The sequence below is a fragment of the Trachemys scripta genome, chromosome 9 (genome assembly GCF_013100865.1).
Source record: "Trachemys scripta elegans isolate TJP31775 chromosome 9, CAS_Tse_1.0, whole genome shotgun sequence".
NCBI classification, from domain to species: Eukaryota; Metazoa; Chordata; order Testudines; family Emydidae; genus Trachemys; species Trachemys scripta.
In genome coordinates, this window is record NC_048306.1 from 2,680,696 (window position 1) to 2,695,839 (window position 15,144).

Here is a 15,144-nt window from a genome sequence, read left to right on the forward strand (position 1 = left end):
GCTACACCATCACACCCCTCATTAATTTTGGTTTACAGTAAAGTAAGCCGTACTATTTTGTGACTATTCTCCTCCACACCTAAGCCACCCTCCATAAACAGTACCCACAGTGCATATAATTTTTACTATGCAAGATGTCCCCTAAGAAATATTTACTTGCACATGATGGTAACCCTAATACAAAGCAATAGCAGGAAAATAATAGTTAAGAATTTAGTGATCAGACAGGTTAACATGCCCCAAAGCACAGAAATGTCTACAGTTCAAAGTCTCTGGATCAAAGTTAACAGTAGCAAAACCAGCAAGTTTTTGAAAGAAACACTGCCTGTTTCTCCAATGCTACACATTCATACAGTCAGCCTTTACTCTGAATTTTTAATTCCTTAGGCATGTTCTTTATAAAAGATTACTTGTGCACCATAACCAGGCTCTGAAGGATTGGATTTTTATGGGTACATATCGATAAATATTGATTTTTACCATACACACAAAAACTGTTGAGGGAAATATTTTTGTCAATCAAAATTTACAAAGAAGCAAAATACGAAAATGCTGCTTGAAAACTTATTAGGGTTTGACTTAAGGATATGTAGTGTATATTTTGACATGTGATGTAGACAACTTGTGTTTTAACAGTTATAAAGCTTTAGCTTTTTGAATCTCTGCTGTCATTAAATAATTCTCTGACTCCCATTGCCTGACTCCTCATAATTCTGTGCAACTGTGAATATTTAAAAAGATAAAAATCTAAAAAAAAAAAAATCTTTAAAATAAACATTGTCACAATGATCAAAAAATAAGAATTGAATTCTGCCAAGCCTAACCATCGCTAATGTCTAGAAAACTGAACGGGAAAGCTTAGTGTCAATACCGAGTATGTGGTGTATTGGAAGACACAGCACACATCGACACAGCAAGCACTAGGCCAGCTGGTTTGCTCTTGCGGGGCTCAGGCTGCGGAGCGGTTTCATTGCTGTGAACATTTCTGGGCTCAGGCTGGAGCCCAATCTCTGGACCTGGTGAGGGGAATCTCACTATATTTGTTTTTTTCTTAAAGCCCCAGTTCTGAGAGTCACAAGAATGTCTTTTTTTTTTTTTTTTTTTAAACCTTTGTGGTCAGGGGAAAAAGCTGGACAACATCACCTGAGTGTAGCCTAAAGACCCAGAGACCAGAAAACAAAGAAAAAGAACCCAAACATATCTGATAATTGGAGTCTGACTCACGATTGTTGAATGCTTGGGAGTAGCAGTACTGCAATGCCCATTAGAAATTGGCAGAACATTTGGGTTTTTTCAAAGATCTTGTCCAGGGAAATAGCAGAAGGTTTTAAGTTAGAAATGTGAGCTGCCCATTTGTTTGGGTTCACCATGTGGGATCTTATCAGTATCATGTGCATGTCATTCCTGAGTGTGGTACGGCCCCCTTCAACATTTGACCAATTTACAAATCAGCAAACTGTAGTGGTGATGACGGTTTTTCTTCATCAGGAACAGGGCCTAAGAACGCTAACCCATTTTACATAGGCCACTAGAACTACCAGATGATAATCTTCATTCACAGATGGCCTGCAATGCCCTCAAACAAGTGAGAGGTGAAAGGTTCCATATTCCATTATTAATCTTCTGTAAAACCAAGCCCTGTAATTATTTTTTTTAAAAACTAGAACATTAACAGGTGGCAGGCTAACAGGATTTATATAGTAAAATGCCATACATCATAGACTCACTGAATTGAATATCTAATACATTGTCGTTTTGTTTACCTGGAGCATCTGCAGGCATGGAGCCCCTCAGCTCCCTGTAGTCGCAGTTCGCCATTCCCAGCCAATGGGAGCTGCAGGAAGTGACGCGCCACTTCCCACAGCTCCCATTGGCTGGGAACGGCAAACCACAGACACTGGGAGCTGAGGGGCTCCATGCCTGTGAATGCTCCAGGTAAACAAAACGTCCAGGCCCGCTAGTGGCTTACCCTAACAGGCCAGGAGCTCAAGTTTGCCAAACCCTGAAATATAGGTCGGCTTATGAAAGGGTCATACAGTTTTTGCTATTTTTAGCAAACCATCTTGGGGGGTTGGCTTATAAACGAATGGGCCAATGAACAAGTATATACGGTATATATCGAGGTACATGCTAAAACACAGCTATCCAATGAGAGAACTTGCATGCAAACAGAAAGATGTAGGATTATTTCCAAAGGACAGACAGAAAATGGTGTTCTGGAAGTGGTCCAGGAAGCACTTGCTTTCAGTCAAATGCAGGGCAAAAGAGGTACAGGTAGGTATCCAGGGAGTTTATGTTGCACTGAAACATGCAGACAGAGTAGAATGCATGCCTGTTAGAAAGTTTTGACATGTAGATTTTTAAAAAATTGTTTTTAAACTAGAAGGTTTAAATCTTGTTTCTGTGTTTGATATAATTAATATCCATAATGCACTTGCCACCTTTAGTTGTGAATTTTACAATTCCTGTTTGACTCATCCATTTTGTATATTGCTACTGTTTGTATGATACTCTGCTAAACACTATCTGCAGATCTCAAAATAGACCATCTCAGATCTATTCTGCAAAATATTTACTCTTTAAATTTAAATAGTTGTAATGGTTTAATTGATTACTTGGTCTAAATCTGATCTATTGCAACTTTATTGTGCATAATCCTTTTAAGCATTATGATCAGTTATTCCCAAGGTGCATTAATGGGATTGTGTCCTGTTCTGTGCTTGTTTTGATTAATAAATTAATTTCCTTTATTAGCTTCAATTTTGATTAAAATGTTAAATAATTTCTTGAAAGCTACCTTTCCATTAGCCCAATTAGTAATTTTTGATTGGTTTTATTGAGCATTGAGACAGCTACCAGGCTATATTATATTGTATAGACTAATCCTAGTTTGATTTACAGTTATTCCCTTTTTTAAAATATATAAAATATACTTGGTTTTCATCTGGAAAAAACCCTGGAAATAGCAGGGTGTCTAATAATCACTTGCACTGAAATGTTCAAAAATTGGACAAGATACAGTACACAGATACAATCTTCTCCAAATACTGCTTAGATACAGAGCAACATACTTTACAGAATTTCATTTACATGATAATTTAAGTTCCTTTCAGTGTTTATGGCTTATGTTATAACAGCTATGGTAGACACAGAAGCTGCGTCTATTGTGTGGAACCCAAGAATGAAAGGGCTCATTAACAGGCAATGGAATATCTCACCCACTATTACTGGCCCCAAAAGCGCTCCCATTGAAGTGAATGGCAAAGCTTGAGGACTTAAAGGAACAGCCTAAGGCAAAATGTAAGATTTCTCTTACAAAAAAGCTTATGAAATATTTGAACAGCAAAGACATTTTATACACAGACAGAGAAAGGCTATAATTGGACTCTCTACCAGAGGGAGCGGAAGGAGACTTCATTCCAAGTAAGCATTCTTTACACTTTGGATGTTTTTGCCTACACTGCAAAACAGTTCAGGTTAATTCACCCAACAAATTAACCCCCAAAATCTAAAACTTTCAGTTAAAAGGAGCACATCAAGGGAGCAACCAGCTAGAGAAGTGGTTCTCAACCAGGGGACCGGGGCCCGCTGGGGGGCCGCAAGCAGATTTCAGGGGGGCCACCAAGCAGGGCCAGCTTTAGATTTCCTGGGGCCCAAGGCAGAAAGCTGAAGCTCCACCACAAGGGGCGGAAGACCCTGAAACTGAAGCCAAAGCCTGAGCAACTGAACTTTGTGGGGTCCCTGATGGCATGGGGTCCGGGCAGTTGCTGGCCCTAGGTTTTATAGGAAAGTGTGGGCCCCTTACTGAATGAGGGAGGCAACCTAGTGACAGAGGATGTGGAAAAAGCTAATGTCCTCAATGCTTTTTTTGCCTCTGTCTTCATGAACAAGGTCAGCTCCCAGACTACTGCACTCGGCAGCACAGCATGGGGAGGAGGTAACCAGCACTCTGTGGAGAAAAAAAGTGGTTCAGGACCATTTAGAAAAGCTGGACGAGCACAAGTCCATGGGGCCAGATGCCCTGCATCCAAGGGTGCTAAAGGAGCTAGCAGATGTGATTGCAGAGCCATTTGCCATTATCTTTGAAAACTCGTGGAGATCAGGGGAGGTCCCGGATGACTGGAAAAAGGCTAATGTAGTGCCCATCTTTTAAAAAGGGAAGGAGGAGGATCCAGGGAACTACAGGCCAGTCAGCCTCACCTCAGTCCCTGGAAAAATCATGGAGCAGGTCCTCAAGGAATCAATTCTGATGCACTTAGAGGAGAGGAAAGTCATCAGGAACAGTCAGCATGGATTCACCAAGGACAAGTCATGCCTGACTAACCTAATTGCCTTCTATGATGAGATAACTGGCTCTGTGGATGAGGGGAAAGCAGTGGACGTGTTATTCCTTGACTTTAGCAAAGCTTTTGATACGGTCTCCCACAGTATTCTTGCTGGCAAATTAAAGTAGTATGGGCTGGATGAATGGACTATAAGGTGGATAGAAAGCTGGCTAGATCGTCGGGCTCAATAGGTAGTGATCAATGGCTCTATGTCTAGTTGGCAGCCGGTATCAAGCGCAGTGCCCCAAGAGTCAGTCCTGGGGCCGGTTTTGTTCAGTATCTTCATTAATGATCTGAAGGATGGCGTGGACTGCACCCTCAGCAAGTTTGCAGGTGACACTAAACTGGGAGGAGTGGTAGATACACTGGAGGGTAGGGATAGGATACAGAGGGACCTAGACAAATTAGAGTACTGGGCCAAAATAAATCTGATGAGGTTCAACAAGGACAAGTGCAGAGTCCTGCACTTAGGACAGAAGAACCCCATGCACTGCTACAGACTAGGGACCGAATGGCTAGGCAGCAGTTCTGCAGAAAAGTACCTAGGAGTTACAGTGGACAAGAAGCTGGATATGAGCCAGTGTGCCCTTGTTGCCAAGGAGGCTAAAGGCATTTTGGGCTGTATAAGTAGAGGCATTGCCAGCAGATCGAAGGACGTGATCATTCCCCTCTATTCGGCATTGGTGAGGCCTCATCTGGAGTACTGTGTCCAGTTTTGGGCCCCACACTACAAGAAGGATGTGGAAAAATTGGAAAGAGTCCAGCGGAGGGCAACAAAAATGATTAGGGGGCTGGAGCACATGACTTATGAGGAGAGGCTGAGTGAACCAGGATTGTTTATTCTGCAGAAGAGAAAAATGAGGGGGGATTTGATAGCTACTTTCAACTACCTGAAAGGGGGTTCCAAAGAGGATGGATTAGGCTGTTGTCAGTGGTACCAGACAACAGAACAAGGAGTAATGGTCTCAAGTTGCAGTGGGGGAGGTTTAGGTTGGATATTAGGAAACACTACTTCACTGGTAGTGGTGAAGCACTGGAATGGGTTACCTAGGGAGGTGGTGGAATCTCCTTCCTTAGAGGTTTTTAAGGTCAGGCTTGACAAAGCCCTGGCTGGGATGATTTAGTTGGGGATTGGTCCTGCTTTGAGCAGGGGGTTGGACTAGACCTCCTGAAGTCCCTTCCAACGCTGATATTCTATTATTCTATATGCAGAAAAACACAGTTGTTGTGGCAGCGGTGGGCCATGGAGTTTTTATAGTTTGGGGGAAGGGGGGCTCAGAGAGAAAAAGATTGAGAACCCCTGAGCTAGATAGCCGCAACATATTATTGAGAAGAGTGGTAAAAAACACCTTTTTCCTGTTAAGGTGAACGGATGGCAGAGAGCTCCAGAGAAAATTATTGCAAGTAAAACAAAAGAGTCAAAGAAATAAGTAACTGATGATAGCAATCCTGAAAACCTAATCAAAAACTTAGCTGACTATCGGAAATTGGGAAAGGAGCAACAGAACACAAGGTCTGAGGAGATCATAGGACAATGACTCTGCAGCTACAACTTGCACAGAAAACCTTAATTCCTCACTGCTGAACTTGGGAGCAAAATCTTCAGATTGCTTTTCCTCCCAGTTTTTTGCCTGGCCTCCCATATAGAGAAGTTCAGAACTTGCATGTCTTTCACAAAATAAGTGTTCAGGCCAGCTCAGAAATTGGACTGACTCACCTTCACCCTCACAGAACTTATGGCTGGGTGGATCCAGAAGGCAAGTTAGAGCGGCACTTCTCGCTGAGCTACCAGCCTCAGGAACCCAGGATTTTTAGTGTGAAGCTTCTTAAGCAATTGCACAATGGCCAGATCCCACACTCCCACCAAACCACCCAACATGCTTGTCAAGCTTTGTACAGCTTCAGCCTTCCTCACCAAGCATTCTCGTTGTCAAGGGAAGGTACGCTCTTACGTAGCTTCCTGAGACCTCCATCGTTTGAAAGTCATTACAGCAATCCACAACATGGAGATTCTTTGAAAGGACACAGCTTGACCTCAAACTCTTTCTGCTATGACAAGTCTGGGAGATTTTTTGAATGGTTTTGTTCTTTTCAAATACAAAGCTAATGCTCACTGCGCGTCAAGGAATGAAGCCTGATCTCTTCTGTAGATGCGTGTGGCTTTGGAAAGAACATAGATAAGTGAATTGGCTGGTTCAGGTGAAACTCAAACTACTTGGAGGCTGAATTTAAGTTATAAGCACAATGAGACCGTGTCTCTGTGAAATATAGAGAAAGGCAGATGCACCATCAGAGCTCCGAACTCACCCAGCCACCTGGCTGAGGTGATGGCTACCAGGAATGCAACCTTCATGGATAGGAGAAACATGGAACATGAACCCAGTCGCTTGAAGGGAGGCTTAGCGAGCACGGAAAGAATAAGAATTAGGTCCCATTGAGAAGTAGGTTCCCTCAGAGCAGGAAAGGTTCTGATTAGACCTTCCCAGAATCTGTTGGCCAGGGAGTAAGTGAAAATTGAGTAACCCTGAGAAGGTGGGTTGTATATACTGACTGCTGCCAAGTGGATCCATAAAGAATTGATAGAAAGACCTGCTGTTTTGAAGGAAAGAAGATAGTCCAGAATAAGTGGAATATCCACAGCTTAGGGGATATACATTTTTATTGTTCCTAGATAAATGCCTCCTCTTGGCTATGTAGCATTTTCTAGTGGAATCCTTTCTACTATTAGTAAGGATGCTTTGTACAGCTTCAGAGTACAAACATTCTAAAGTCAACACCCATCCTAAAACCAGAGTCTGAGATGGAGTGATTGGTATGTTTGATTTTGCCCTTTTCCTGGGTCAGGAGATTGGAAAAAGGCTGACTGTTGATCAGAGACTGAGGTGACATGAGTAGGAGACTCGGGAACCAAAATTGTCTGGGCCAATGGCGGTGGTGAGGACGACTTGTGCCCTGTCCTGATGAATCTTCCAGAAGACCCGAGGTAGGACTGCTAAGGAAAAGAAGGCATAATTCAGATTGATTGATCATGGAAGAAGTAGAGCATCACCCTGACAGCGACATCCTCGGGCTCTGTAGTAGAAAGAGAGCCTGAGACATAAGCCCTTGTATTAAAGGCCTGGTATGAGGCAGGACCTGCTTACAGAATTTGGCAAGAACAGGGCTAATATTGCAAAAATACACATTCCTAAGAAGTGCTAGTCACAGAGTGCTCACGCAAACACATCCTGATATCAAGTGGCACCAGAACATCCTGATATTAAAGATGGTACAAAAACATTAACAGGAACACATTAACCCTCCTAAAAGATAATGTCAGGATGACAGTACATAATAAAAAAGTACTTGCATCTGAAGAAGTGAGGTTCTTATCCACGAAAGCTTATGCTCCCAGTACTTCTGTTAGTCTCAAAGGTGCCACAGGACCCTCTGTTGCTTAATAAAAATGTTTTAATTGAACCAACATGTACAAAATGATGGGTGATAACTAGCGACGTCAGGGGGCAGTAACTAACTATGTCTAAGGGGCACAAGAACAAATTGATATAAACTGGCCATCAATAAGTTTAGACTTGAAATTAGACAAAGGTTTCTAACCACAAGAGGAAGAGAAGTCCTGGAACAGCCTTCCAAGGGGAGCATGGGAGCAAAAATCCTAGCTTGTATCAAGTTCAGTCTTAAAACATTTATGGAGGGGATGGTATGATGAGACTGCCTAAAATGGCGTACGACCAATCCATGCCTGCTAATATCCCCAATGGCCAGAAATGAGACACTGGGTTCTGAGTTACTACTCAGAATTTGTTCCCAGGTCTTTTTGGTGGGTCTTGCCCATATAAGCAAGGTCTAGCTCATCACCATATTTGCGGTCAGGCTGGAATTTCTCCCTAGGTCACAGTGGCAGGGACCCTGAAGAGTTTTCACTTTCCTCTGCAGCGTGGGGCCTGGGTCATTTTCTGGTTTGAACTAGAATAAGTGGTGGATTCTCTGTAACTTTAAGTCTTCAAATCAAGATCTGAGGACTTCCATAACTCAGCCAGAGGTTATGTGCCTATTACAGGAATGAGTGGGTGAGGTTCTGTGGCCTATGCTATACAGAAGGTCAGACTAGAGATCACTGTGGTCCCCTTCTGGCCTTAGAATTTATGAAAGTACCCCAAGATGTTTTTGGAATAAAAATATTTCTGAAAATGGAGTGAATAAAAGCAAAACTTCAAAAGTTTCTCAGACCCATCTTGGCCAGAAAGCACACCATAGAAGACAACAGTGTAAAACTTTTACTACAAATGCTTTAGCACAGTATTGAGCCCATCCAAAAACAGGAGGAACCCATAAAAAAAAACTTGAAACACTGATCCCAGAATCTAACCAAACCCATGAGAGATGTGTTCTCCACCTTCAATAAAATCTATGAGAAAGGGGATAAAAAAATTCCTTTAAATTGATCCTATTTAGAATCAACAAAAACAGCCTTTTCCCTAAGAAAGTATGATGAACAGCCCGATGCAGTATTCAAAAGGAGAGTTCACAGAACACAGTGAAACACAAACAAAGCAAGGACCAGAGGAGTGCAAAAGCTCTTCGGCGTTGCACTGGAAGAACATGCCACCACTAAAATTCAAGTTTCTGCTAGAGAGAAACTCTGCATAAGCATTGGCAAGAATTAGGCCAACTTTATTTCTGACATTGATTTAACTATACATTGAAATCTTATTGCAATTTAAGGTTTATTAACAGCTTCTTTGTTCAAGCATGAGTTGGACAGCATATTCTTGGAGAGGAGATAAATTGGCTGAGGTAAACAGATGATGTTGGATTTAATTTAAAATGTTTAATTTTTCAGTAATCTGCCTATCTCAAATTCTTTAAGCAAGTTGGTGAATAAGATATGCCAAGATCGTAAGTGAACTAAGACTGTTTAATTGCCTGCTTTTCTTTAGTATTTTATTTGCAGAAAAAATACTTCATTCTCACAACATTGAGTTTTCTTGCTTGCTTAAGTCGTGGTAAGACTGTAATAAATAGAGTGACACCCCTCAACTCGAGAAAACTTTTTATCGGATTTTTATTACTCCAGCCACCAATTTTAGTAATTCAGAGATAAGAGTATAAAGTGCTCAACATCCTACATAACACTCTCCTACCTTACTACAGTTTTTAGAATAACTTCCTAGAAATGTAAACAGGCAATTCATACTGAGATCAAAAAACGTCGTAAGAGGTTCAAGAAGAAATCATTCCAAAAGCAATGGAAAGAAGCTGAGAAAGGGAAGGTTTTTTGCAAGAAAAAGTTCCTAGTAAGAGTAGATTATGCAATAGCCTGTCCTCCCAGAGAAGACGTCAAATCTCCCTTTCACAGGGCAGTGTTCTTCTTGTTTAACTGTATTTGCAGAATTATCAGTTGCCCCAATTTATTTGGCCAGAACTGACCAGATTGGTTCAATACTTTTTTGAACAGAGAGCAGGCCAGCCAGCCATTCCTGAAGGCAAAGCGGGGAGGACAGGAAGAAAAGGGAAAAGGCCACCAGGCTGTCACCATCCATACTACAGGAGGAGGAGGTCGAAGCCAGGGTGAGGAAAGAGCAAGATGCAAGGTGAGGGGAGAGGTCAAAGGAATCTCCCCACCTTTGCAATGTCTCCTTCATTTGAAGGATGGGTGAGTCCTCCCTTCTTGCATGAAGGCAAAATGAGAGTCCTCTACTAAGGCTGGCTATCCCTGGGAGAGAGGGAAAGGACAGAAAGGAGGACTGACCCGAACCCCGCCCCCCCCTGCCCTTCTCCCCATTGGTGCTCCTCCCCAGCTTCAGAGATCAAGGTTGATATACTAACTGATTTCCCAGTTCGCACTATGGAACAACCATGAACCACCGTAGGTTATATTGCAATTAGTAGCATGGTTTGTACCACATTCAGTAACATATTCAATGCTGACAAAGAGTTATGCTATAACAGTGCTTGAAAATGGCTTCAAACATAGTTACAAGCTCCAGGTAGATGGGGCCTTAACAGAAAATCTGTATGTTCTCATATTCATGTAGAAGAAAAAACACACTCTGAAGTCAGAGTTAATCAGCTTCTTGTGTCTAAATTCCACTAGCAAATGTTTGTCAAAAATGTACCTGTTATCACGAGCAAAAGGATAGATTGAGATACTAGTATCTTTCAGCAAGACTGAACGCTTAGCAAGTAACTGAAAGCATGATGATCAGTATCTGATGCATGATATGGAGTATATGCTTATAAATCCTGATGGGAGGTAATGAACATCTATGGAACAGGTGGGGATTGGATTCCAAATTAGCATTCGGTTTTCAAGATTCCTGAGTAACAAAATGTTTTCCACAGTCCTCACTAACAGACATCATGGATGAGAGGCCTCTACTATTTCAATACGCTTTTGCAGAACATTGTATTGGTAGTTCTGCTAGGGGCTTTCCTTACATATTTAAAACGGATAACACTGAAATATAAAAAAACCCAAATGAATCCGACAACTCTCAAATATATGGTTAAAACTCAAGTGCACATGCTTAACCCTTTCGTAAAACAACAACGGACTCTTGTTCACAAATGCACTGACTGCTTATCTCCAAAAACATCCACTTTCCTTTGGTTACCAGTCACTTGAGGAAATCACATTTGCAACACTGACACCATGTCATGCCTTAGAAGACAGACTTAAATCTAATTCTGATGAATTTATCTACATTACCACTTTATCTAATACACAGTCAAAATTTGCACTACCATGCCCTATAGCTGCACAAAAAAAAGAGGTTCATTTAAATTGCTTGCTTATTTTACTGAATTTACTACAACCTAATTATATGATCAATTATTCTAGCTAGATTTCCCTATATCCTATTTCTGTCAGACTTGTGAAGAGCTAATGTTTCAGAAGTTGGCAACTATTGAGAAGCACTCTGAAGGAACCTGTGGAAGTCAGCCTTTGCCTTTGCAGTATTACCTATCTAAATGTAGTAAAATGCAAAATAATATACTCAGAATATCTTGTCCACCATACAAAAAATAAGACTCCCAAACTATCAACCCAACTCCCTCATTCAACTCCTCTTGTATAAGAGATGTCTTGAGAGTTCTGGCAGGGAATTATTTAACAAATAATAATTTAAATAAAAAGTCCATACACTGCTGAGTCAAGGATGGGGAAGTAAGTTCCAGAGGTGAGAATCCCTCAGAGAGAACATTTTGCCTGCAGCCTCCTTTCTTATAAGCCAGAAGCTTGCCAGCCTGAGGAACTTGCTGATTGCAATTAAAGTGATCTCAACAGACAAAGAAATGTCCGCTTCAGTCCCTTTGCTTTCAATGGTCTCATATTTACTAGGAAAAGAGATTTGTTCTTAACATGTTAGGTAACAGGGTAAAATCCTAGCATAGACAAGTTACAGTTTTAACACATTCGTTGAGGTAAAGCCCTAGTAGGGAACATAGGCTCCATCTTGACCAGCTGAGTGTTAAAGTTACAACTTGTTTTATCCACTTTGGGGTTTTACACACGTTAATGTGTGAGCTAACAAGAGTTAAAAACAAAATTTTTTCCTAGTGTGGACATGACCAATGGATTTTCCAAGACACCTCATTTTTCCACCTGTAGACATATTGCTACACTGAAGAAAAGTGTTTAAAACTGTGGTCACTTGTCATGGTCAATTCTAGTATCCTTCCCACTCCTTGGGTTTTAAATGCTCCTGTCTGTCTATGTACACTGGGCACTAAGTAGTGCTGTAAAATGTGTGAGTTTTTCAATTATTGTAAAAACACCACTTATACTCCTAGTGTAGATAAACCCTTTTATGCTCTCTTTCAGGTCACAACTAAGTGATGGGAAAACCTCCAGAGATTCAGAAGTTAAGTCTCTCCAGATCTATTATTGTGTATACTTGTACAGATCTCCCCCATCTTGTGATACTGTGATTTTATTTTAAAAAACTGTTCAACCAAATGAGAGCAGTGGGATAACTTTGCTAAGCGCTACATCTACAGAGCATATATATGGTCTACATTTTATATTAAAAAAACTATAAAAATGATCCTCTGATTAGTTAATGGGCAGAGAACAGACTATTAACTCACTGAGTTCTGTCCCTTACAAAACCTATTATTGAAGTCATTGTGGTGAAATACTTAAGTATATATTCAAGGTAAAAGTTTTTTCTTTTAGTGTACTGCAGAAATATACAATGGTCACCATTAAAATCCTTATAATTACCTTCTCACGTAACTAACATTACTGTAGCATCCCCTACATATTCCTTGTATTCGGGTATACTGCACTTTGTTTAAAGAACATTATTCTAACCTCATCAACTCAAAGATAACACTGTAAAGATTTCAGTGACAACCACTGTAATTATGTGCTTCATATCCCCCCTAAGAAAATGTTATATACAAAACATGTAAGTATAAAAAGAATATGGCAAATAGTCATTATTGTACAATTAATTATGTTACTATTAATTCACCTAGTAACTTTCTTATGGTATGTTATAAAAAATGAGCATCAGTGAGAGAAATCCAGTAACCAACTAATGAATGATGATTATTGTTTACTGGAATATAATTTTCTAGTTCATTCAGTAAAATTAGAAATTAAAAAATGTAAGACCTTGTTGCAATGTGCCATGATATTTAAATCACAAGCTTAGTGTGATTGGTACAGTAAATAAGATTCAATTTTATGGTTCCTTTGAAGCTAGAGGAACTTACTGTGTGTGAATCCAAGTTATCCAGTGTCATGCTTAAATCCTCGCCTATGGATATTACACAATCACTGTGCTTTTTTAAAAAAAGTCAGAACATGAAACTAATGTCAAATCAAAATACCTTACCCCAGAGATCAGAAACACTTTACAGAAGTCCAAAACAGGTAAAATCTGCAAAAAACTGGCTGCTTCTAGAGTGTCCTGAAGGTTGTCCATGTTAAGAGAAAGTTTTGCAGTGTAAATGAAATCAATAATCTTCTTCAGACCTATTTTGTTCACACCATGAAGCTTAATGCACATTAAATCTTGTTCCTTCATTCCACCTAAGTAAGAAATTAGATAAATTAAAATGAGTTCTTCAATTACATTTGAAAGAGTTCACTCTAATAAGATACGTATTCTTACGCAATTAAAAAGCTAATTTAATTCATTTGAACTTTAATTTCAATTAAATGAAAAGATTTTGATTTTTTATGATGATGATAGTAACCATATGTGGAAGAAAGTGTTTGCTCTAGTATGTATATTAGACATTTATTAGTGTATCTGACAAAGGAGACACATTTAAAACAGCTCAAGAGTCCAAATTTATTACAGAAACAAAAGCACTACCTGTGAACATGGCCTTGAAGTAATCACTAGCTGATGCCATCATAGCTCGGTGAACAGGAAATACTTCATCACCATCGCCTGGCACTAGCGTCACATCGCAAAGTAAACCTTCTATTCGCAGCTGGTCAAAACCCTAAAACAAGATCACAACTTGAACTGCTCAGTCATCTGAAGCGGAAAGTAAAAGTTTGTTTGGATTTTTTTAAGGGAAGTTATTTATTTACTTTAAGAATGTCTACACTCTTGGACAATTGCTTGAAACTGAAGTCTGAGTAGTGATCTTCCATACTATAACCATCACAGGCTCAGACTTTAAAGTATAATCAAATCATTCAAAAACTTAAATCAAATAGAGCAATTCAATTAGTCTCCATGAGTGACTACGGAGTGCAAAGTACAGTCTGACTCATGTGTTCTTAATCATCAAACAAAGATAGATTTGTTCAGAAAGGGCATGTTTTTTGTCCACTTATTCTCCAGATGTAAATGGTTTCAAGTAGGAATTGACATTTGCCCATTTGGATCAGCATCACTTCTCAGAAAAATTTAACATGTGCAGGACACATTTAAGTTCCATACTACTCCTTCAAAGTACTCTGTAACCTGGAAGGTTGAATGATATTGGGACTTAAAGGAAGGGTGTCACTTAACTACAACTTTTGTCAATTTTATTACCAATTTTAACTATGTAAAACCTCCCAGAAGGCTCATGTTCTATTAGTATTTCTCATGTCGTTTGCTTCTCCAGAGAAGTCTGTGGGGGGCAAACTACAACTACCTGGGTCTCAGATAACAATGGCACCTTAAAAGAAAGGTTTGCCTAGAGAGGAAAAAGTCAATTTCGGGAATATTTAAAGATCAATAAAAATAATGGCCCCTTTCATGCATTACAAGAATGTGGGAAGGACTTAGATCAATTTCATTAGTCATATGTCATCTAACCCATCAATACTGATAAGGTCGAAGTTCGTTGGGGGAGGGAAAGGATGCAAATAGCCTTACAGATAACATTTGAGAGTCTCCGCTCCAAATTCCAGAATTTATTTATTATTTTTATTAAAAAAGAAGCCAGGACTTTAAAGCTGTGGTGAACATAAATACAGAGATGAAAACTCAGATTTGTCCTAAAGAAAGAACGCAATGGGAATACAGAAAAGAACCAGAGGAAAGCATAAATATGGGCATAGTTAAATTCAGTGTAATCCTTCTTCTAACATTCAACATATTGACAGAGCCCTGTTCTGAACCCAGCTCAGATATTCGATAACCCAAGATATGAAAAAAGAAGAACAGGAGTACTTGTGGCACCTTAGAGACTAACAAATTTATTAGAGCATAAGCTTTCGTGGACTACAGCCCACTTCTTCGGATGCATATAGAATGGAACATATATTGAGGAGATATATATACACACATACAGAGAGCATAAACAGGTGGGAGTTGTCTTACCACCTCTGAGAGGCCAATTAATTAAGAGAAAAAAA

The 15,144-nt window shown here is 39.9% G+C and overlaps 1 protein-coding gene across 14 annotated transcripts in view; it reads right to left on the bottom strand.

Moving 5' to 3' along the window:
* Positions 1 to 15,144, bottom strand: part of KLHL13 (kelch like family member 13) — a 138,831-nt gene that overhangs the window by 20,993 nt on the left and 102,694 nt on the right. For all 14 annotated transcript variants that reach the window (XM_034780997.1, XM_034781000.1, XM_034780993.1 and 11 more), the window contains 2 exons: positions 13,661 to 13,793; positions 13,175 to 13,371 (listed from right to left, as the gene is read on the bottom strand). In XM_034780997.1, the coding sequence (XP_034636888.1) occupies positions 13,175 to 13,371; positions 13,661 to 13,793 (330 nt within the window). The remainder of the gene's footprint in view (positions 1 to 13,174; positions 13,372 to 13,660; positions 13,794 to 15,144) is intronic.